Genomic DNA, 22572 nt, shown 5'->3' with positions numbered 1-22572 from the left:
GATTAGAGAAATCCAAAATTAGAAGTCCAAAATTACCCCAACATTCATGCCTCCGATGATGGATGTAAGCTTCTGACCACAACTGTAGTTGTTTAGCAGTGAGTTAAATGTGGCAAATGAAAATATTTAAACATGAAGGTCATTTGTAAATGAATGTGTATGTATCTGTTGCTTTGTGCTGTTAATACTTCAGACTCCTGTTTGATGTGGATGCCGGTCACATGACCTTCACAGAGGAAGTGTTTGAAAACCAGATGAGGCTACCAGGTGGCCAGTGGATCGGCATGCAGGAAGGATACACGGATGTGGTATGTATAAGTGCTTATGTAACATATTTTGGCTTCAGTCATCGCAGTAAATCTAAGCAAGTGTGTCTTTGTCAGAACGGGGAGAAAGCGGTGCCAAAGGACGAGATTGAGTGTCCACCAGGTTGGGTATGGGAGGAGGTGGAGTGGAGTGAGGATCTCAACAGGGCTGTGGATGATCAAGGTACACACAGGCACACAATAATACCACTTTCAACAATAGAGAGTAAATTAAAACTAATAAGTCCTTTTCTGTGTGTTCAGGCTGGGAGTACGGCATCACCATTCCCCCAGACCGGCGTCCCAAGTCGTGGGTGCCGGCAGAGAAGATGTACCACACCAACCGACGAAGACGATGGATACGGATGAGGCGACGAGACCAGCAGAAGATGGACGCTCTGAGAAAGGTAGCAGAAGAGAAGGAAATGAGTTTGAACAAAATATACTTCATTCACTGTTTTTTCTGACATATTAAATATCGTCGCTTCAACAAAGCCAAAAGCAGGACAAATGAGTCTGCAATGAACAAAGCGGTGACACTTTATAACAAGGGCATGATAAATACAGTTTCAATGTGTGTATTTGCATAACTTCGGGTGTTTTCAGGAAAAGAGATGCAAAATATACTCTAAGCAGTTTTAAGTTCAGCGTAATTTTATGGTAACTTTGCAACAAACCCAACACAATTTCTCCGTCTGACATCAGAAATAAACTGCCCATCGGAGCGTGGGCTGTATTATGTTGATGTACATGATGATGTTCTATTATTCACTCTGAGTCGTGGGCCATATTCTGAAGCATTACCAGCTAATTTTGAGGTGTTGCATGAATGATTGTCAAATAATCCCATAAATAATACATATTGGTCTCTGGAATTCTTAATCCTATTTCTTCATGCTGCATATTGTAAATTCCTCAAGTGTTTTTTTTTTCTTGTTTTCTAGGAAGAAATTAAGAAGAAATTATGTTCTTTACTTTTCTCACTCTGGGATTATGATACATTCTGTAACACAGAAGATATCCTACTTTACATCCCATTCTTTTTAGGTCACGGATCCGTGTATCCCCATCATGTCTGCCCATCCTAAGAAATCCGGTGATGTGAAGAAGGCAACCATGATAATAGTCAGAGGAACATTAAAGTCTTAAAGTTTCCATCAGTTTGATGGCTTATTTTATTCCACACACTGTATGTTTTATTTTATTTTATTTTTTTTGTTTATCTTTTGAGAAGATATATTTGACCAAAATATCATGTCAGTAAGGATTTGCTGGCCTGATTTGATGTATAAAGAAAGGAGCTGATGAAGACAAGTGAAAAAATGATGTTAGTCAAAAATGTGGATTAATAGTTTTTCCTAAATTGAATTTTAAAATAAAAATGTAATTACAAAATTAAGTCATGAACAGCTGAAGTTCCCCATAGTAACCACTAGATGGTGGCCAAGCTCCACAAATGAATTTAGGAAAGTTTGCTTTGAGCGTCTCTTCTGCCCTCATGTTTTTATTTTTGGGGAAAAGCTGATTTAAGTTTATGTTCGTGTTCACAGCAGCGTCCAGACGAGGCGGAGAGGGAGGGCTGGGAGTACGCCTCGCTTTTTGGCTGGAGGTTCCACCTCAAGCCCAGGAAGACGGACAGCTTCAGGAGGCGCAGGTGGAGGCGCCGCATGGAGCCGCTGGAGAAGACAGGACCGGCAGCCATCTTTGCCCTTGAGTGTTCTCTGGTGAGGAAGTGCCCCAAATTATGTAGACACCTAAACAATATATAACCCAGGTGTTTTGATTTCACATGTTCAAAACTGCTAATCCTCCTCTGAAAAGTCCTACCCTGAATTTTTGATGGCTGCCTGCAGGCATGTGTTGTTTACCACCACAGGAACTATCAGCTGATTTTTGGATGGTCTCACCTGTAGGAATTCTTTCAGGATTTTTCTCATAGGAAAAATGAAGTGTCTGGACTAAGTTCTCCTGAAAACATTTGATTGGTTAAACTCTTTAAGGTCAACCACATAGTGCCATTTTTAAGAAACAAAGACAACGTCACACAGACCAAATGAAGAACAGTAGAAACAGACTGATGAGGCGCAGGCTGAGACCTGAAGTGAGCTAGAAAGAAAAAACAAAGTGGCTATCACCCAGACCTGGAGAGCCAATACAGAATGAGAACTCAACAGGGTCAGAAACAGAAAAAAAAGGTAAATACTCGCATAAGACTGGAAATCCAGGGGTCAAACCTCCAGTCTCCTGATTAGCACATGACCTGCTCCACCTCCTGCTGCAAAATCAAATTCATCCAGTCCAAATTCTGGGTAATTTATCCCTTAATTGGCCTGGCTTTGTGCTTTATCACTGGTATTTGGCGACATACTTGAAGATGGGCTTAAGTGGACAAAATCATCAAAAATGGTACAGATAAAATAAAATAAAGTGATTTGACCTGTCATTATTTGTGCAGTAAAAGTAACACAGTCTTTTATTTTGAAGGCCACACAGAAAGAAAGTGCTTGTAAAAGGTTTTGTTTCTGTTCTGCTCCTCTCCTCCGACCCTTCCTCCACAGAGCAGTATAGAGGACAAGAATGAAGACAAGTCAGTTACGACCACGTTTGGAGTCAACAGGCCTACCATTTCCTGTTTCTTTGAGCGTAAGGCAGCTTCCTTTTTCCTCCCTTTCTTTCCCGTCCCTGTTTTTGTGTGTATAATGATGTGTGTACATATCTGTGTCTGTGTGTGCATTTGTATATATGCAGGTGGCACTCGATACCATCTGCGGTGCTATCTGTATCAAGCCAGAGACCTGCTGCCCATGGACAAAGACAGCTTCTCAGGTACTGAAGACAATGTTGGAACTGCTGCATCATCTGGCAGCCAAAGTTGACCCCAAATCATTTTTTCCAGCAGTTTTGATGATTTTATTTTGTTAGACACCTTTAATGTTGTTTTCCCCCTTTATTCCAATCCAGACGCCAAATTACCTTATATTCAGTGTTTATTACATAAGATGGATTTTCTTCCGTCCCTCCAGAAAGAAATTAGGGTTGTGGTGATTATCGGAGTGTTATGTTTACATATACAGGACAAAAGTTAAAGGCAGTAAAAGTGATGGTGCTTTTAAAAACATACAAAGTGCAAAATTATCCCAAACTGCATTATCTGTAGGATGCCTTCATCTTTCTGTGTCTTAGAAATAGATTTTTCCTGACTCTGGGTGCATAAACACACAAGACAGAACATGGCCTGCAGCTGCAAATATAACTACAACATGAAGCAAAACCTGGAACAATGAAACTCCATCTGTGAATAGGATCGAAAGATCAAAACACAAGGATAGTTACAACAATGCACAACTAAAGAAAAAAAAAAACTTAATTGTGTCCAAGGCCATGACAGGCTCATTGTTGAGGGAGGGTGGATTGTTTCCACTCACTTGCTACTTCATATCAAGTAGCAGCCTGTTTCTGCCACTAAAAAAGACAAAACAACAAGTATCCATAACTCGAAATTTCGAGTTATTTTCTCGAAATTTTTAGTTAATAAGTCGAAATTTCGAGAAAATAAGTCGAAATTTCGAGATCCTTTTTTTCTTTTTTCTTTTTTTTTGTGGCGGAAACGAGCTTCCATACTAAGAGAGAGAATAATAAACTTGCATTTAACATGTCTCTGCTGCCCCCATGTGGCCGAAAACATATGTTCATGAGTTAAAACATCACTATTGACAAGTGTCTTTTCACGCTTTGTCATTGCTAACAATCCTTTGACTTTTCAAATAAATAAATAAAGTCTTTAAATGCACCACAGCAGGCGAACCTTACGGGACATGAAGAAAAAGAAGCTTTGATATGAAGCACCGAGTTGTGTATGTGCAGCTGGTGTTACTGCACTGCAGAGGGAAGCAGCGCAGAAAACAGGCGCACAGAATGAGAGAGCAAAGCACACGCACAAAACAACATGTTTTTCTTCCATTCAGAGAGGTCACGGTAACTGCGACTGCTGCGAGCCTGTGTTAATCAGAAACCCACCGCAGACTCACATGTAAAAACAGAGCTCTCAGAGAACAGACGAATGGATGGACGGACAGATGGAGGGGGAGAGCGATGATAGATGGGAGGTTGGTTAAAGACAGGGTTAGAGAGAAAGAAGCTCAGAGAGCATCCTGGCCACAGACTGACATGATGAATCGCTATCACTCTCATTCACTCGGTCTCCTTAGCACGCACACACACACACAATGTAATGGATGAGAAGAGTTGATGGATGGGCTTCACTTGTGCGTTAATCTGGTGTAACATGGCGTCTGGGCATCCATGATTAAAGACGCTGAGGTCTTTCTTGTTTTCTTTTTCCTTCTGTCTGTTGTCTTTTTCTCTGATTGCCTTTCATCTTTTGTCTGTGTTTCTTTCTGCTTTTCCTGCACATCTGTCTTTTTAAGCTTCTCTTTATAGTTCCCCGTTTGCCCTTTGCCGTCTGCCTCTGTTTGTTTGCTTCTTTCAACCTGCTGAAGCAATGATCTTACCAGAGCAAGAAACTGCTTGCTGACGAAGCAACTAGTGGAGCAATCAGCTGATGAAGTGTTTCTTCTCTTTACATGTTTGGTTTACTTCCTGCTTTGATTTAAGCTTTGTGCTCACAAAAGCCACAAAGAGGCGAGACTATTTTCTCCTAATAGTTTAACTTCTTGAGGTTAAAAAAAGCCCCGACGATCCCTTAAACTGCAGTTCCTCAAATGACCACTTGAAGCTGTATTCAAACTAGAGTCCATTCCCATGTTCTCATGTTAAAATGACGTAACTCTTTCCCCCGTAGAGACAATATTTGATGACTTTGGAATTTAAGAACTTGTTTGATTAGATTCTTGGTAGCCCAAGTAGGCTGTACAGGCCTCACTAACGTCTAATACACCCAGGTACTTTATAGAAAGTGCTATGCACTGTGCTCACCACTATTTCTATCAAGCTGGCTGTACTTTGTTATTTTTTGCGGTCATTCATGGGCATACTGTACGCAGAAGATTGAGACAAAAGTTAAACATTGCAGGTTTAACTGCCGCGAAGCTCTTTAGTATTTTATTCTGACAGAGTGTCTTTTGTAAGGATCTATGTTCCCTCAAAAAGCAGAAATAAAGTCATGAAGAATGCTTGTGTGGCTTGATTCCACTGATTCCCCTTCTTGGATTTTTTTCATCATTCTTCCTTTAAACTGTATCTAATCTTGGATCAAAATCTCCACATTTAGAGATAATGCTCTTTTCCTCCTGTCCTCTCCTCCCTCCTTTTCTCTTTCTTTCCATCCTCCCTCCTCTCCTCTTTCTCTTTTCCCAGTCTTCGTTTGCTTATGTCCCTCTGTGGCTCCCACCAGGGTCCTGACTACTGCCGCTTCCCCTCTACACAAACATAAACACACACACTCTCACTAAAAACACACAAGCACAGACTTACATAACCCCCCGGGGCTGTTTGTATTGTGGTTTTTATGAGCTAATGGGATGTTGGAAATGGACGGTAATTGAATGGGTCACCATGGGTGGTGTGTCTGTACACTGTGTGCGAGTGTGTGTGTGTGTCTTAGATATAGGGTTAATTGAGGGCTGGTGGGAAAATGCATCTTAACTTCTGTTTACTCCAATGCTAACGGCTCCACAGAGACTCTTTACCCGGCCTGAAACAACAAACTACTCAGTCTGTGTAACTGTACGTAGGCTACATGTGTTTAATTCAGTGTGTGTGTGTGTGTGTGTGTGTGTGTGTTTAACATGGAGGAGAGCCGTTTTAACCTGGAATAACAAACTTCCCAGAGCGGCGTTCCCAGCCCTCTGTCTCCAGCTTGGCATTCCCAAGCTGCTGATGTCACTGTGCAGGACGCCAGGACAGTTTGGACATAATCGTGCATAAGTTTGTACTGCTATACTTGCGAGGACCGTCTTTAAAAACTCACTCAGCATCTTCAATAATAACCTTGCTCTCTGCTTTGCAAATTAGGGCGGCAAAAGCTCGTAAGCAGCTTCCAAAACCTTCGCCCAGAAGATGTTGCAACCATTTAATTTTCCTTTTGTTTTCTTTTTTTTTTGGGAGTGACCAAAATGAGACCCAGTGTGAAAAACAGAAACTACCCTTTCTGCTTATACATGTTTGGTCTCTCTGAGAAGTTGCATTATATTTCATTCTTTCTAATTTGCAAGTGACAAATCTTCTCATTAATGCATCACTAAGGGCCAGCTTCTTGAAACTCTTCAGTATCCATCAAGCTAGATGTAATAGTTCACCCATCTCCTAAACCCCACTAGTACGACCTCTGTAGACGATGCAGGGTCTGGAGATGACTCTGTTTCACTGGGCCTGTGGGTTGGATACAATTCACTGGGACTCCTTTAAGGCTCTGGATGTTGAGGGGCTGCCCTGGTTGACACTCCTCTGCAGCATTGGTGAAGTTCTGGGTAGGCCTGTCTGGATTAGCAGATTATAGTGGTGGTGGTGGTAACTTTTTAAAGGAAAAGGACCTGAGCTTATGTTCCAACTCCAGGAGGATAATACTCCTTATCCTCCCTGTGAAGGTCCACAGTGGGAGGAAATGGCTGGAAGAGGGCGCTATGGGCTTCCCTTCTAAAATGGGTATTCTCTTGGACCCAGATAAGTGGATGGATGGAACTGTCATGCAAAAAATCCTTTTAATAATCCAGTCTAATACATCAATAACATTATATCTTCCATAGGTAAAGGAAACCCTATAGGTTGAGTAAACAAATATTGAGCCATTAAAAAATAAATGACCTCACTCTGCCAAACGTCCAGACCTTGAGTCATATGTACTCTCACCAAGTTTAAACTAGCGAAAAGAAAGGCTCACAGTGTTTTTCTCTCCAGACCCCTACGCGATCGTATCCTTCCTCCACCAATCCCAGAAGACGGTGACGGTGCGAAACACTCTCAATCCCACCTGGGACCAGACGCTCATCTTCTATGAAGTGGAGATTTTTGGCGACTCCGAGGTCACGATGGCCAGCCCCCCCAATATTATAGTGGAACTCTACGATCAGGACACATACGTGAGTGTTTAAATCTCATGAAAGCTATTTAGAGGTCTTTGAACATCTGTTTGTCTTCCTATATTGCTAAAACATGGATGTAACATGTATGTCTATGTTGTGTTTTCATTCTTCAGGGAGCTGATGAGTTCATGGGTCGCTGCGTGTGCCAGCCCTCACTGACTCGGTCGCCACGCCTGGCCTGGTTCCCAATTCGCAGAGGGGACAAGAACGCTGGCGAGCTGCTGGCTGCCTTTGAGCTTATACGCAGAGAAAAGGTCAGAGGTCAACTTGACACTTTCACCTACTGGTCTTTTTCCTTCTTGTCATATTCAAAGTTTTTAAAAAGGCATGTGGTTCTGATATGGATGCTTTAGTCTTTGAGGACGAGTCTTGATTTCACTGTTATTCCAACAGCCGTCACTTCACCATATTCCAGGTCAAGAGGTACGTTTATCTCCATTTTTTCCCATTCCTTCTTGAATTTTTGTCTTTTCCATTTAACTTTGAAATATAACTCATGTCGTATCACCTACAGGGAGATTTCCTGACTTCCACCCACATCTTAGATGAGGTAAAACCACACCAAGTATTGTACCGTTTTTCTCTAAATTTAAATGTTTGACAGTAAACATGACTGATATGAGACTATCACACAGTCTAGGAGAGTCAAAGAGTAAATATTCATAAAAAAATTTAAATAACTTTTTTTTTCCCCCCATTTTTGATTTTTGTTAGGAAAAGTCTCAAAGTAAGCAAACTGGCTAAATCAGAATAATTTATTATGAAGTCCTTTCTTCAGTTTTTCTTTCTGCTGCTTTCTTCATAAACTGTATGTAAAAGATAGAAGGGGACACAGTGATGTTCTATTTTGAAGCCACAACTTTAACATTTTTTGTAATTCCCTGATCGAGGATCGGATCAAACGTAACTTGTCAGTCACAAAGTTACTACACCATGAACAATACGGTGCTTTATGACCTATTTTACTGTAATTGGGAGCCATAATTGACAAAAGCATCTTGAAACTGGAGATCATAAAATAAGCAAGTGACATCAAAGGCAAATAAAAATTAACGCTAATTTCTGCAGTTCCTCCAGTAGCCAGATTCATGGCACTTCTGCATTTGTCTTCACTTCAGCTTTATGCGTCTTGTATGCAGTATACAGCCTGTCTTCCAGTCGTATCAAAAACACCCCACATGTTGCAGTATATTTGTGCAGTTACAGCTCTTTTCATTTATCTTTTGTGCTGAATTATTTTCTTTTTTCTTCATTCTGGCTTCTTCAGCTGATGTTTCCAGGATTCCTCTCTGAAAACCTGCAGCAATGGGTACAATATAGAAACACAAAGTCAAATCCATCCATGGTCATCCCATTTGATGTCTCTGTCCATTTACTGCATACGCTAATAATTTTATCTCACGTGCATGTTAAAAGCCATCCCCTTTTTCTAAAACTTGAAATGTTTATTTACTTATTTTTGATCAGCAGTAATCTAACACTGTGTGGTTTTTACACGTGGTTTGTTGTATGTTGTATGCAGATGCGTATGGAAGTCCAAAGACAGCATGCATGCAGACTTTAAATCATTTTTACCTTTTTTATAGGAGCTTAAGAAAGTTTCACTTTCAGAAGATTCCAGATTAAATTTTATCATTAGTGAGTACAGTTAATAATTTTGTGTCACAGAAAGAAAGAGAACATTATATCATAATCAGATAATGTTTCTGTTACTATAATTACACCTTTTTAGGAAAACATACTGAAGCTCAGAAGGAGAAATGCTTACCGATGTTGTCTTTGGTCTTCTACAGATTCTTGTAGGTGCAAAAATATTTTTGCCTCTTATGCATTTTAATCGCATCTTAATTTTACATATATTTGGATTATGTGGTTTATAAATTTACAATGTAGGAAATTTAATGTGATGCATATTTTTATATTTTTCAGTCAAACTTAAAATTGACAAACACAATGAGTTTCAAATACATTCAACGTGTTTTATATGATTTTAGGATTAACATGCTTGTTGGGTCTTCTACATTACTTTTGTATTCAAAATATTTAATCCAAATAAATGTTAAATTTGCATGCTTTAAAATACATAACAGGCTGCTTGTTGTAAAGTACTATTTTATGCTTTTTAAAGTGTTTTTTTTAATGTTAAATGTTATTACATTTGTGTGGTATTAACACTCTAAAACAAAATTGATATACTCATCCTAAACATTGTCATTTAACATTTCTTCATGTTTGTTTCCATAGAACAATTCACCTGGCAGTAAATAGCACGGCAAGCTGTTTAAATCGTTGTTGTGCATTCATGTGCTGCTTGGATGGTCCCGACCTGGGAAATTCCTCTTCAGAATTTGATGTGTTCTTAAATTTGAATTTGGAAACAGCAAAAACACTACAGAGATTTAAGACTTGTTATCCAGCTAATAAATGTGTTTTCTGCCTAATCTACGTTATTGCTCATGGACTGCTTTAAACAGTGACAATGTCATATCACCTTCTTGATTAAACGTTAGCCATATAAGTCAATTGATTTAAAGTTTCTTACCTTAAACCAAACCTTTACCAGATTTTTGTGTAATTTCAAGTCACTAAAGTCACCCAGAAAAGGGGATTTTCCTAGTCGGGGAGTCATTTCTCAGATGATTCCAATACTCCATGACTGCACAAATTCTCATTGGTCACTTGTTGATGACCTGCTACTTTCCTGCATCCATATTCACAGCCGGAGGAGTCAGACCTTCCCTACCCACCGCCTCAGAGAGAGCCAAATGTCTTCATGATTCCTCAGGGAATCAAACCTGTTCTGCAGAGAACCGCCATCGAGGTATCACTAATTATCTGCTTTAACTTTTCTGTTTCATTATCACCACCTTCCTGGGTGCTGAGAAACGGTGAAAATGATCATAGTCTTTTGATCCCTGGTACTGATTCTCTATTGTGTTATGTGTGTCTTAATTATAGATGACTTTAGCTTTATTAGTTCCCTTTAGCCTTCCCTTGCTGTTCCCTCAGGCTTGTCTTTGTGTTGGTCTTGTCTGTCATGGTCCTTAGTTTAGTTGTGTTACGTTGATCTAATATTGCTGTTCTGCTGTGTCTCTCTTCCTGTTTTATTTTGGTACATGTTGAACTCTGTGTCCTGTGTTGGGTTTGTCGTCCTGTGTCTTGTTATCCATGATTTGTTTCCACTGTGTCTCCCACCTGTTTACCCCTCGCCTCATTACCATGTGTATAAATTGTCTTGTCTTGTCCTTTGTTGGATCATCGTGTTTCCTATTTCTTGCCGTCCCTGTTTGTAGCGTCACTGTAGTTATTTCTTTAAAGCTCCCAGTGTTTCCCACAAGTTCCTGCTTTTCCTGCTGGATTTTTGGTTTGCCTTAAAGCTTGGTTTCATTTAATGCTTCTCTATGAGTCTGGATCTGGTGTCCTCTTCAGTCATTATATATGATTAAAAATCTGTTCAACTGAGAGTTTCTGTTGTTTTTCAGTATTAATATTTTTATAATTTAAACTCAAAGAAACTTAAAGGATCTTCATTTTGTTTTTGTTTTTTTAATTTTGAATATCTATGAGCAGTTTGATAGATTTAATTATTACAAGTCTAAAAATGACACCAACACTACTCTTTCTGTGTCATCCTGACAGATTTTAGCATGGGGCGTCCGGAACCTGAAGAGCTTCCAGCTGGCCAGCGTTACCTCCCCCAGCCTGCAGGTGGAGTGTGGAGGCAGCATGGTCCAGAGCTGCGTCATCCGCAGTGTGAAGAAGAAGCCTAACTTTGACATTAATACGCTTCTCCTTGATGTGGTGAGCTATGCTGTACTAGACTTAAACACACAGAGTAATCAGTGCCCACAGCTTCCATGTTAAGGACAGCTCTGCTGTGGTTTGTGTTACTCATTTATCTTCATCAGTGAAACCACAATAATGGCAGAATAGAGAAATTCCTTCTCTTTTTCCAAGAAAATTATAGGTTTCCTTGTGTGCTGCAGCAGATTTTTAAAAATTTATTTTTAGAAAAGTGAATGTTTCTTCAGATAAGAGTTAATTATCTTCCATGGCTATTAGCATAGGCATTAATGTACCATAAATGCAGGGTGGATATGTTTGCCATGGGTATGGTGGAGGGTACAGATGCTTACTGGATGTTCTTAAAGTGGATGTCACTGTAGTACAAGGTCAATAGTAAGCTGAGTTTGATGTTTAGTAAATCAGGGATAATACCTTTAACATCGATGTAGTTTTCTTTGGATAAACCAATTCATCTTATTTTCCACCACTGAAGAGGCAGACATTTCCACCTTGTTCAGGGATCCTAGGAATAAATAAAATATGTAGAAGTTTTATATTTGTTAAGACTTTGTGATTGTGTAATGAAGTTATGGTCACATTTGCACATGAATCTGCAAGTAAGTACATAAAAGGGCACAAATTGCTAACCAGCTGACACTGGTAATATCAGGGGTGTCTCACACACAGTGCATTATCTGACATGTAGTTCAGTTATGGGTTATCAGGTTTTACTAATAGGGTCATCCCATCTCAAGTGTTAGCTAGCTAGTGGTTATTTGGGTGGTGTTAATTAGCCTCTGCACGGCCTTCTTGTTCTCAGTCTTGGCCCCTGTGTACCAAACGGCCAGCACGCTCTCCACTGAGGAGCAGTAGAAAGCCGGCAGGGAGAAAGTGCAGCCGCTGCTGCTCTTTCTTTACCAGGGCGTTGGTGTTGTGGGTCCAAGTGAGATCAGCGAAGATGTCGGTGCCCAGATACCTGAAGGTGGAGACAGATTCCACCCATTCTCCATTTATAATGAGAGGGGAGTGGACCTGTCTGTGCCTCCCAAGTCCATTATGAGTTATTTTGTTTTAAGGAGGTTCAACATCAGGTTATTTTCTGAGCACCCGCAGGGCAAGTTCTCTACCTCTGCCCTATATGCTGTCTATCTATATGCATTTTTTTTTTAAATAAAACTTTATTTGGGCAGTTGTTGTAGTTTGAAGGTTATGTTTGGGGTCTTGTATCAGGCTACCAATGTGAAGACTACAAGACTACTCACATGAAATTGGCTTCTGACATCTTTTCATCTCTCTTGTTTCACTAAATTTATTTCCATGTGTAAGTGGGAGCCAAAAGTGAGCTAAAATGCCTTGTAAGGCTGAGAGGAATTGCAGAGTTGAATATAGTGGGCTATTATGAAAGAACACAAGTTATAGCAGGTTAAAAAAAAGGGTTGTATGGTCGCTAAAAAAACCCAACTGCATGCACGTTGACGCCTGCGCTCCCCTCGCTGTCACTCTGCAAAGAGCGTTTTTTAATTCACTCATTTATTTTAATCAGACCAGCCGCAATCTTCAGAGCAGGGAATCGTACCAGTCGTTACTTATCCTTCGAATGTAACACTGTCCTCTGAGAATATGTTTCCACTGAGTTTACATTGGTGCCATTGAATTCCACCTAAGTGTTTTCTTATGAAAACCTAAACTGAAATATGGAAATATTAAACACATTTTCCTAACAGCGGCTCCAAACAGGCTAGAGAGTTTAACAATATTAAGGTCTGAAGTTGATCACCTCCGTGTTTTATTATGACAGCTATAACTGGTGTATGGAAATATTCACTTTTTTCCCCTTAAATGCAGATCCTTGCTTTGACTCCTGCAGTTTAATGTTAACAAGATTAAGGTCCTGTTTTGACCACCGCACGAGTGTGACAGCCTCAATCGGACTGTGGAAATGTGCACATTTCTTTTCCCCTTAAATTTAGCCGCTGAACCAATTCCAAGCATTTAATGTTAACAATATTAAGGCCTTAAGATGACTGCGTTAGTGTTTTCTTATGCCACGGGAGCAAAAGAAAATGTCATGGGCATAGTTTCCTTAAATATTTCTCTTTGAAGTGTCTAACCACCTAATGTTAGCTCTCTCAGTTTATTGTGTGAGTTTAGCATCATCAGCCTCACTTAAGCCTTTCTTAAAGCCAGAGAGGTCAAACAGATTACAGTTGCCAGCCCATTGTTTATTTACCTTTGAGTGAGTTTGGATAAATGAGGTTGTGTTGCCATATTGTATTCAGATGTAGCTGCTGTAAATGTTTTGAGGGTTTCATTATGCAGCTGGTTCTTTGAGATTCTTCTTCTGCAGCTCTCTGTAAAAGTAAGAGGGATTGAGGGAACTCGAGCCAGTTGAATTTTATTTAAGTATATAGCTGTTGCAGAAGCTCTGCCAGCTGCAGCACCTACAGTATCAGCATCAAGCGGGAGAACATGCCTGGCAGGTCAAGTGATGGTCTGCTTGTCTTCTAAAGCCTGCAGACGTACAACCCAATGAAGGTTGCAAATTTAAAGGGGGCAGACGTTCTGGACCAAAAGTCAGATCTTATACAGGAAATCGCAAGAGAGGATTGTATAGATTTCACTAAATATGTTGCTACATGTCATTTAAATCTAAATTGAATCCTCTTTAATAGAAGATCATGATGACTGTATGAAAACAGGAAGATAAAATGCTCAGTGTTGATCAGATTTGTGGTTGTTTAGTAACTTTCTAATTGTTTTATTGGGCTGTGGCAGATATAAGTTGTTCTTTCTGCTCTAGTTAAGTCAGCTGTGAGTAATTCTGGAAAGGTTTGATTAGATTTTTTCCATAAACTCACATGAATAAGGTCCATTCTTGGTTTTTGTTTTTTCTTTGCGGTTATTTGTTTGTTTGTTTAAAGAGAATGGGCTTCATACGCTGATATGTGCATAGAACAAAATAAAAGCACATGGAATGTGATGTTCCTACCACTGTGCAGCCATAAAAGACGACAACAGTAAAATAACAGGAGAAACACTACTGAGGAGGAAGTCTGAAAAAAAGCACAGCTTCCCAAAGTGTTTGCACAGGAGTACCTTTAGTTTAAAATAAATACATAATTATAATAATAAATAAGAAAGGCTTAGGATGAAATATCATTTCATTGTTTTATTTTACAGAGCAAACTGTAGTCCTACAACGCAGTAACAGCCTTCATTTTGGACCTTCAGGGTCATCATTCCCAGAAGTTCACAACAGTCTGTTTTTGCAAAACACTGGTGTGAAAATCTCTAGTGTGCGATTAAGATTAATGGAGCCATATATAATGCAAGGAAGTGACACTTACATGACAGAACAAAATGGCATATACTGAAAAGGACAGAGTTTACCGCAACTTGTGTGTGTGTTTTTTATTTTTTTTTTGTTTTATCTTTTTTTTTTGTGTCACTTTACTTGCAAACCTTATATTAAAATCCTCAACTTATATGTTAACTCAAAGTCCCAAAAAGTTGATTCTTTTCATCTGGATGTCATATTTTTAGTGGGAGAAATGTTTCATTACTGTCAGTGACAACTGATCAATGGCCATCAGTACCATTCACAGAGTTGGGGAATGGCTGCAATCACAGAATTGTAAGATTGTCAATGATCAGTGGTCATGACAATTTGCATATTAATCCAATGATCAAGAAACTGACCTCCCATCCTACTGTTCAATCAGTGGGCTAATTTCAGCATTGTGCAAAGGTACTGTTGAAAGGTTTTGGGGGAACCTGCAGTCAGCTGAGACTAAAGAAGTCACTTGATTATGAGTGACAAAACGTTTCTCCAACTGAAAACGCTACGTCCAGATGAACAGAATCAACTTTTGGGGGATTTCCTTACCTGGATGATTGAGCATGCGTCAAGACACTTTAACTCAAAGTGTTGTATGTACCCTGATTTCCATCACAAAGATGGTATCTGCACCTCTGCAGATTCAGCTATTTCTTCCTTTACATCTGAAAAGGTCCATTTAAGCCTTGATTGGTCATGCTTTGGTGACCAATCAGTTTTAGGCAATCAGCAGCCACAGCCAGTCAACATCACGCAGGCAGGTGGCATAACCAATTAGAAATAGACGTTAAGCAGCCAGACGCTTAAGTCCCTGTGTTTTCATCTTCCTCCATCTCACCACAGAGACTTCCCCAAGAGGAGCTCTACATGCCGCCAATTGTCATCAAAGTCATTGACAATCGTCAGTTTGGGAGGAAGCCGGTGGTTGGGCAGTGCACCATCCGCTCGCTGGAGGAGTACCACTACAACCAAGAAGATGAGCAAGCTGTGGAGTTGGAGGGAGAGGAGGAAGGATGGAGACGTAAGGCACACAGCAGTGGAAAAAAATAGAGCAAAAATGATTAACACTGATGATAAATGTTAAGTGTCTTCTTTTCCTGTGTGTGTTGGCACGTGTAGGTGAGACGCCCCATTTAATTTCTGGGGAGGTTTTTATTGACATCGATGATGAGCAGCCGCTTGTGTCTGACCAGGTAAAAGAGCTTTTTGTATCAGCTAGTTGCCTAAACCTGCTCTGTGTACACAACACTGTACATTTATTGGCTAATTACTCTGTAGGTAATTACTGGTAATTAGTACTTTAAATAATTGCCACAAAACTGCCTTTAAAGCATCAAAAACACTTTTCTGTTCATCTCTAAATTTCCTCTCACTAACATAAGGATTCTCTGGCTGGGCTGTGACTTTCACCTTCCTGTTGAAATCCAAAATCTTTGACAAAAGAAAAGGAAAAAAAGAGCCTATCCAACAATATCACTCGAATGCAGATAAAATTGTTTATTTAGTAAAGGCTATTTTTCACATTGAGTTAAAACTGCCAAGGATAGTGGTGAGGAGGGAACCTATATACAGGACACAGCCCTATTAGGCTCATAGCAACAGGTCCCACTGTCTTACCCTTTCATTTTTTTTCTCTTTCTTCTTTCACCAGATAACTGGTCAAAGATTTTTGACATCCCAGTTTGAAGAACACACAAAGTCAATTACTAACAAAATGTAGTCTTTTTAAAGCATTTTTTTAAAATATCCCCTCTTACCCCCCTCCTGGTCCACAGTCGTAAGTGGTTTCATTGTGTGTATTAGTGAATAGAAGATTGTATAGAATTAGACCGTGACATAATTTGGCTTTATTGGTTTGGCAGACCGCACGAGGTTCCGTTGAAGGGAGCAAACATAAATAATGCAGCGCTATAAATGCTAAACACACACTCGCAGACCGCAGCTATCGTTGTGTAATCATGTTTGAGGACTGAAGGGAGCTGGAAAGTTTCAGGAGGAATGCATTGTCATCAAACTGTGGTCCCCCCCAAAACTGCAAAAACGCAAAGTCATTATTATGTTTAAGATGTTTTTGTTGTTGTTGTTGTTACATTTTCTAAAAATAGTGTTAGGAGGAGAAGAGTTACCAGTAGGCCCAACAATAAGTAAATACATGTAATAAGTGCTTTGCTGGGCTATTGATTATTAAGGTTATTATTATTATTAATAATAATAATAATAATAATAATAATAATAATAATAATAATAATAATAATAATAATAATAATAATAATAATAATAATAATAATAACAACTACTAATGGTACAAGAACATGTCTGGAAATGCTTCTGAACCAAACTGTAGTTTGTCAAAGGTGTTTTTTATATTTGCAGCATGCATAACCACACACAGCCAATATAAACTTTCCATTTTCAAGGTTCACCAGTAGAGTTTTGGTCTCTGATGTGATGGGTTTTTTATTCAGAGTCAGAACCAATTTGATTTGAATGACAAAATCAGAATCTAACCTGGGAGTTACTCAGATCCCAAGTTACTCGGAGAGGAACTTTGTATTAGTATCTTGCCCAATGTTATTTGGCATGACGGGGACAGAACCACCAACCTTCCAGTTAGTAGATGACCTGCTCTACCACCAGAGCTACAGCTACCCCACATGTAAACAAAAAATGAATTCAGTTGAATTTAATGACTTGAAGCAATGGATGAGGTCTAGCAGACACTGATTGGCTCCAGCTGCCTGCATTGGCACATTTGTCACTCACACAGGGAGCGATTCACTTGTCATGTATCTCTTCGAAGTTGACCATTGATCGCCAGTAGGGCTGAACGATTATGGAAAATAATCTAATTGCGATTTTTTTGCCCCAATATTGCGATTGCGATGCGATTATTTTTTAAGGTCTTTGTCTTCTGTATTATTAAACAAAGACAAGCAATACATCATATAGTATGGCCAATACTATATTACATTAATTTTAAACTGTTCTTTCCTGGAAGACAGACCTCTGTTATGATGACATGAGGTGATGCATGAATTGATGACTGACATTTTTATTTAACTTCTTCAATCACAACAGTATATTTGAACATACACAATAGTTTATTTTTAGCTTACAAACATCTGAGCATAAAGTGCTGACAAGGAACCCTGGTGTAAACATTAAAATGAAAGTCAGTACAATGTGCAGATTGCAGAAATATACATAAACAAAATCAGTGGCTTTACCACACTCAGTTTTTCGACATCTGTGAACTACTAGACAGTCATTCAATTAAAAAATAATATTAAATAAATAAAACTAATAAATAAAAAATACACACATCTTACTGATCTCTGCAGTCAGTAACATTACACATAAAGTGCAAACATAATAGCAATTGTATAAACACACACACAAACACGCCTTTAAAATTTAAAGGCGTGAAATTGGACGGTCTAGTTCTGATTAGCGTCACCGCTGTCTCGGTGGAGTTTAATAAACTCGGCCGTCTGCTTCTTGCTATCTAAAATATAACCAGACACTGGTGTAAATTCTCGACTGTCTCATACTTCTGTTTAATAAGTTTTCTGTTTGACGTTTAGTCAGCTGTGTGAAAACCAAGGAGGAACCCACCCGGGGGATTAATAAAGTTTTATTTTATCTAATCTAATAACTTTAATCTCAGCCAAACCGATTTACTCACGAACAAACAAAACACTGAAAAAAGCCCAACAATAACATTTTTAGGTTGTCTAAGTGACTTATATATTACGTTTAACCCGAGCAGCGAAACTCCGCGGTGATCTGAAAATGATGTGCCGGGAGTTGTGCCGCTCTCGGCCGCATCAGTAACCCTCGAGCTCCCGGCTAGCTGTCGAGCTGGTGGGTAGCAGACGCCTCTGAAAACGTCGAAGCACTTTTGCAAATATGGGATATCTTGATAAACCGAGCAGATATTTGATGTTTACACAACTACTTTCTCGCCTGAAAATATGTTAAAAGTTTATTTTGTGACCCAGAAAGATTAGTATGAGTAATTTTAAAACTTAGTAGCGGCCGCCATTGCTGGAAACTGGAGTTTGGCTGGGCCGCGCTATGAATTCTGGGATATGGTAGTAATTTGGACAGCCTTCGGCGCGTCGCTGTGACGTAATCGGTCTACAAATGCGGCCTCAGGAGGATGCAGCCCATGAATTTGGACATGTCCAGAGTATAATCGCAGCCTTTGCGGTTAGAAAATTGCACTTGATCATGTCGCGATATTATCGCAAATGCGATATATCGTTCAGCCCTAATCGCCAGTGGACATTTCGGACTCCAGTTTCCTAGGTAATCCGCTAATGTATTCACTACCAGGTCATAGGTTTATCTGTGGTATCTGGCACTCTTATTGACAATCACTTCAGTTGGTTGCCTCCAAGTTGAGGAAAGTGTATTTCAGGACCCGCTTACTTTGTGTCACCTGTAGCTTGAAGTCAACAAGTGTCATTTCTGCGGTGTCTGGTCACCATGGCACTGTACTGGTTTCTGTGAAGACATAGCTTTATAGTCTATTGAAGCAAACACTATTTTCTTGCCTCTCAAATATGTTTTTTATTTTAACAGTTTAACATAAGACCCTGTTGGGGACTGACAAACTTGTGAAGTCAGCCCTATGTGTCCATTAGAAGAACTGCACTTTTTGGCACTCGTGTTTTGGCTTCATTTTAAAGCCCTGGGTTGTTGTCACTTGGACCACCACACTGGTTGAGCATGTTTGTGGGCACTTTTTAGTGGCATTAAAGGAGTTCTAAAAAGTCTCAACATTTAACTCTGTTTAAACTTAACCATACTTTTACGATAGCATTGTGTCATCAAAAATGGCCAGTCTATTTTTCAGCACTTTTAACAGTTTATGGCATATTTCTGCCTCTATGATCATTGTATGTTAGGTCAGAGGGTAGGAACAAACAGCCTACATGATCATTAAGGTTAGAAGTCTTGCTCTTACCTTTGGAGATGGTAAAGGTACTGGCACCCTTGTCTACAATCTTTATGCTAAAATACCCATCTGGCAGCCATGATAAGAAAGTAAACACTCATCAAAATATGAAAATATTCCTTTAACATAACTAAAAGAATAGATGAGTTGTCTCTGCTGGTTGGTATTTGCTCTGAACTGTAATTATGCAAAACCAATGGTTGCCTGTTCAGAAATCACTAAAGACAGTGTGGCAGGCCTTGGAAAATGTTCTGCAGTAATGTTTAAGTGTGCAGGATTTGAAGTTAATGGGCTACAACATGGAAAACCACTGGATTGGCCCCTTTGAGAATACTGAAGTAACTTTTGAAGACAGTGAATCTGCAGAGGACTTGTGAGTTTTCTGGAAAGAATTCCAAGCTCGTGATTTCTGTCAGCCTCCTCTGTGAGAGTAAAACAATTCAAGACTTCTGTTTTGGAGCCCTGCACCTTCTTGCTGATGTCTATTACTTCTTCTTTTCTTCTCCTCAGTTTCCCCTCTCTGCTGTCATCAGCTGTCAGTCATTTTATTTGAAGACCCTTGGTCTTCCTCCTTTGCTTCTGTCTATTGTTCTCCCTCTTCTCTCTCCTCTGCACAATAAAACGATTATTTGGTTTTCATTCTTTACATTCAGCTTTTCCCCACACTACTTTTATATCACTTCCTGCCACTTTCCTTCTTTGCAAAATATCCAGTGCTGTAAAATGGATGCTTAATTGCCAAAAACTGCAGTTCCTCAAGTAGCCACTTTGGACTTCCTCGAGAAGTGAACTACCCCTCATGGACTCCCAGGGTAAAATGACCAACTTAATAGAAGAAATGCCCAGTCATATGAAAAAGAATGATTTTATAGGACTCTATGAAGTCCATAAAGTCTGTACTACCTACACCCTTACTGCTTCCATAGGATTTAAAAGGACAAATTACAGACAGATGCTGCTTCTCAAATGCAATTGGTTGATTTGCAAGGGTTGCCAAGACAAAGCCTCTTCCCTCTAAAAAACAAGCAAACAAAAAACAACTATTGGCATATGGCCTTGCTTTGCCAATTTGCTTCTTGGAACATTGTGTAAAGACATGGCAAAAGTGGTGTCCATAATCCACGGCACCACATTTCAAGAAAACTAAATTTCAGGCACAGCAGTGGAGGCCTGAGCATTGTGGCTTGTTTTGTAGGCACAGGACCTGGGCACCATGTATTGACTGTGTCGACCATGAACTTATCTATATACCAAAGTATTCTAGACTCGAATGTGGGGCCATCTGTCCGACAGATAAAACTTGTGCCAAACTGGGGCTTAAAGTTAGGAACACCGCCAGTTTGACTGGTAGATGTGCCAACACAGCTGACTAATAACACTCACTGAACTTGATAACTTAATTGCGTTTGTGCTGCTGCTGCCTTTTAGCATAATGACCATTGGCCCACAAGGTAGTAGCTGATGTCTCAGTGGCCTTTTACCTTGTTTTAGATGCACTCTCTAAATCTGTTTTTTGTTGCCGTCTAACTAACTTCTTCCTTTTATTTATCAGTTGTTGTTCCTTCTTTTCTGCTCAGTTTCCTGGCTCTTTTTAGCTTTTACCAAATTATGTTTTTCTTCTGCCTTCCTTCCTTGCTTCTTTTCCTTGTTACATAAAATTTACTTAACTCTATTCCCTTTTCCCAGTAAAACCTCCTTTGCTCCATCTCTTCTTCTGTCCTTATTTTCACTCATTATGTATCCTTCCATTCCTTACATCCCTCTGCCCTTTCCCTTCTAAATTCCTTCCTACTTTACTATCTCTATTTATCGCCATTCTTGTTATCTTCACTTTAGCCATACTTTCTTTTGCGCAGTTTTCATCTATTCAGTAATCCTTTCATCTCTCCATTTTATTGTTCTCCATCTTTCTGTTTTTCAAGCTTGCTTCACCTCTGTTTTTTATTTTCCCTCTCCAGTCAACCCAGTTTTTCTCACACTCTCTCTCTCCATCCGTCTTTTGCCTTCCCCTCTTTACCCTTTTAATTCATTTTCTCATTCCTTCTTCCCTTCTCTATCGATCAAGCTGGCAGCTGTTTTAATGTGGCAGCTCATTAGGGGGAATCCTCATGTTATCCTCCTCCGTTTCCTCTCTCTCGCTTCATTGTTGTGGTTCATCAGCCAATCATCCCCTCACTGATCCTTTCATCATCTTGAAATGCCTGCTGGAATTTTTCCCTTTTTTAATTTCTCTGTGCAGCCCTCCTTGGTATCCCTTAACCCACAGGCGCCACAAAAGCTGCGCGCGCGTGCGCGCACACACACACACACACACACACACACACACACACACACACACACACACACACACACACACACACACACACACACACACACACACACTTGTGTTTCTGTCACTTAGAGAACATTACATTGACTTTAATTTATCTAAATGATAATTAAACCCTTGACTAAACCTACCAAAACTTCATGTTAAAACTGAATGATCAACATTATGGAGACGTGTTTATGCATTTACATCATAAGGAAAACACATACACACAAATACGTGCACTATTTAACATAAGGAGACATCATGGGACTGTCTCTAATATATTGCTGTTACCTCATTCTTACGACACTGACCATTTTTCCATTCTCTTGCACTGATGCAAAACCTCAATTGCCTTGTTGTGTTTGACGGGGGAGGGCAGCGGTAAATGTTTAGTGACATGGGAGTTCAAAAAAATATGTACAACATGAGCTAAATAAGCGAGGTTAATTAGTGCGTCTGCGGGTGTTGAAATCAGTGTACACTCCCTGACATTAACACCCTTATCCAATTAAAATGTGCAGTTCATCATCAGAACAGCTTTGTGTGGGTACAATAACAGTCACGCAACTGGATGATAAATTTGCAGTGACAGCTTAAAAAGAAAAAAGAAAATCTGCACTCTTGTCAACCCAATTTGCAGATTCAGACCGGGCGATGAGTTAGAAGTTGTAAATTAATGGAGCAAAGTGTGACATTTGATCAGCAACAAGCAGCTTTGTTTCAGCGGATTCTTTGTACTGCTGAAATTCTTCGTTGCACTTTAAAAAAAAAAATGCAAAAAACCCAAACTTGGCGCACAGCTAACTTGTTTAATTAAATTGGTCTTT

The 22572-nt window shown here is 39.6% G+C and overlaps 1 protein-coding gene across 7 annotated transcripts in view; it reads left to right on the top strand.

The window, feature by feature from the left end:
* The window catches only part of dysf (dysferlin, limb girdle muscular dystrophy 2B (autosomal recessive)), a 107874-nt gene that overhangs the window by 34485 nt on the left and 50817 nt on the right, over positions 1-22572 (top strand). For 6 of the 7 annotated variants that reach the window (XM_085450667.1, XM_085450669.1, XM_085450664.1 and 3 more), the window contains 15 exons: positions 194-308; positions 384-489; positions 570-712; positions 1856-2029; positions 2864-2948; positions 3054-3131; positions 7161-7342; positions 7459-7599; positions 7739-7768; positions 7860-7895; positions 8613-8654; positions 10065-10166; positions 10985-11146; positions 15312-15489; positions 15588-15661. In XM_085450667.1, the coding sequence (XP_085306793.1) occupies positions 194-308; positions 384-489; positions 570-712; positions 1856-2029; positions 2864-2948; positions 3054-3131; positions 7161-7342; positions 7459-7599; positions 7739-7768; positions 7860-7895; positions 8613-8654; positions 10065-10166; positions 10985-11146; positions 15312-15489; positions 15588-15661 (1648 nt within the window). The remainder of the gene's footprint in view (positions 1-193; positions 309-383; positions 490-569; positions 713-1855; positions 2030-2863; positions 2949-3053; positions 3132-7160; positions 7343-7458; positions 7600-7738; positions 7769-7859; positions 7896-8612; positions 8655-10064; positions 10167-10984; positions 11147-15311; positions 15490-15587; positions 15662-22572) is intronic. The other variant, XM_085450668.1, reaches the window with a different exon arrangement.

Source organism: Copadichromis virginalis, linkage group LG3 (genome assembly GCF_057382275.1).
Source record: "Copadichromis virginalis isolate Kocher_CV1m ecotype Utaka linkage group LG3, C_Virginalis_male_GT1.1, whole genome shotgun sequence".
NCBI lineage: Eukaryota > Metazoa > Chordata > Actinopteri > Cichliformes > Cichlidae > Copadichromis > Copadichromis virginalis.
The sequence above is the reverse complement of the archived record's forward strand: the minus strand, read 5'-3'. Positions and strand labels throughout refer to the sequence as shown.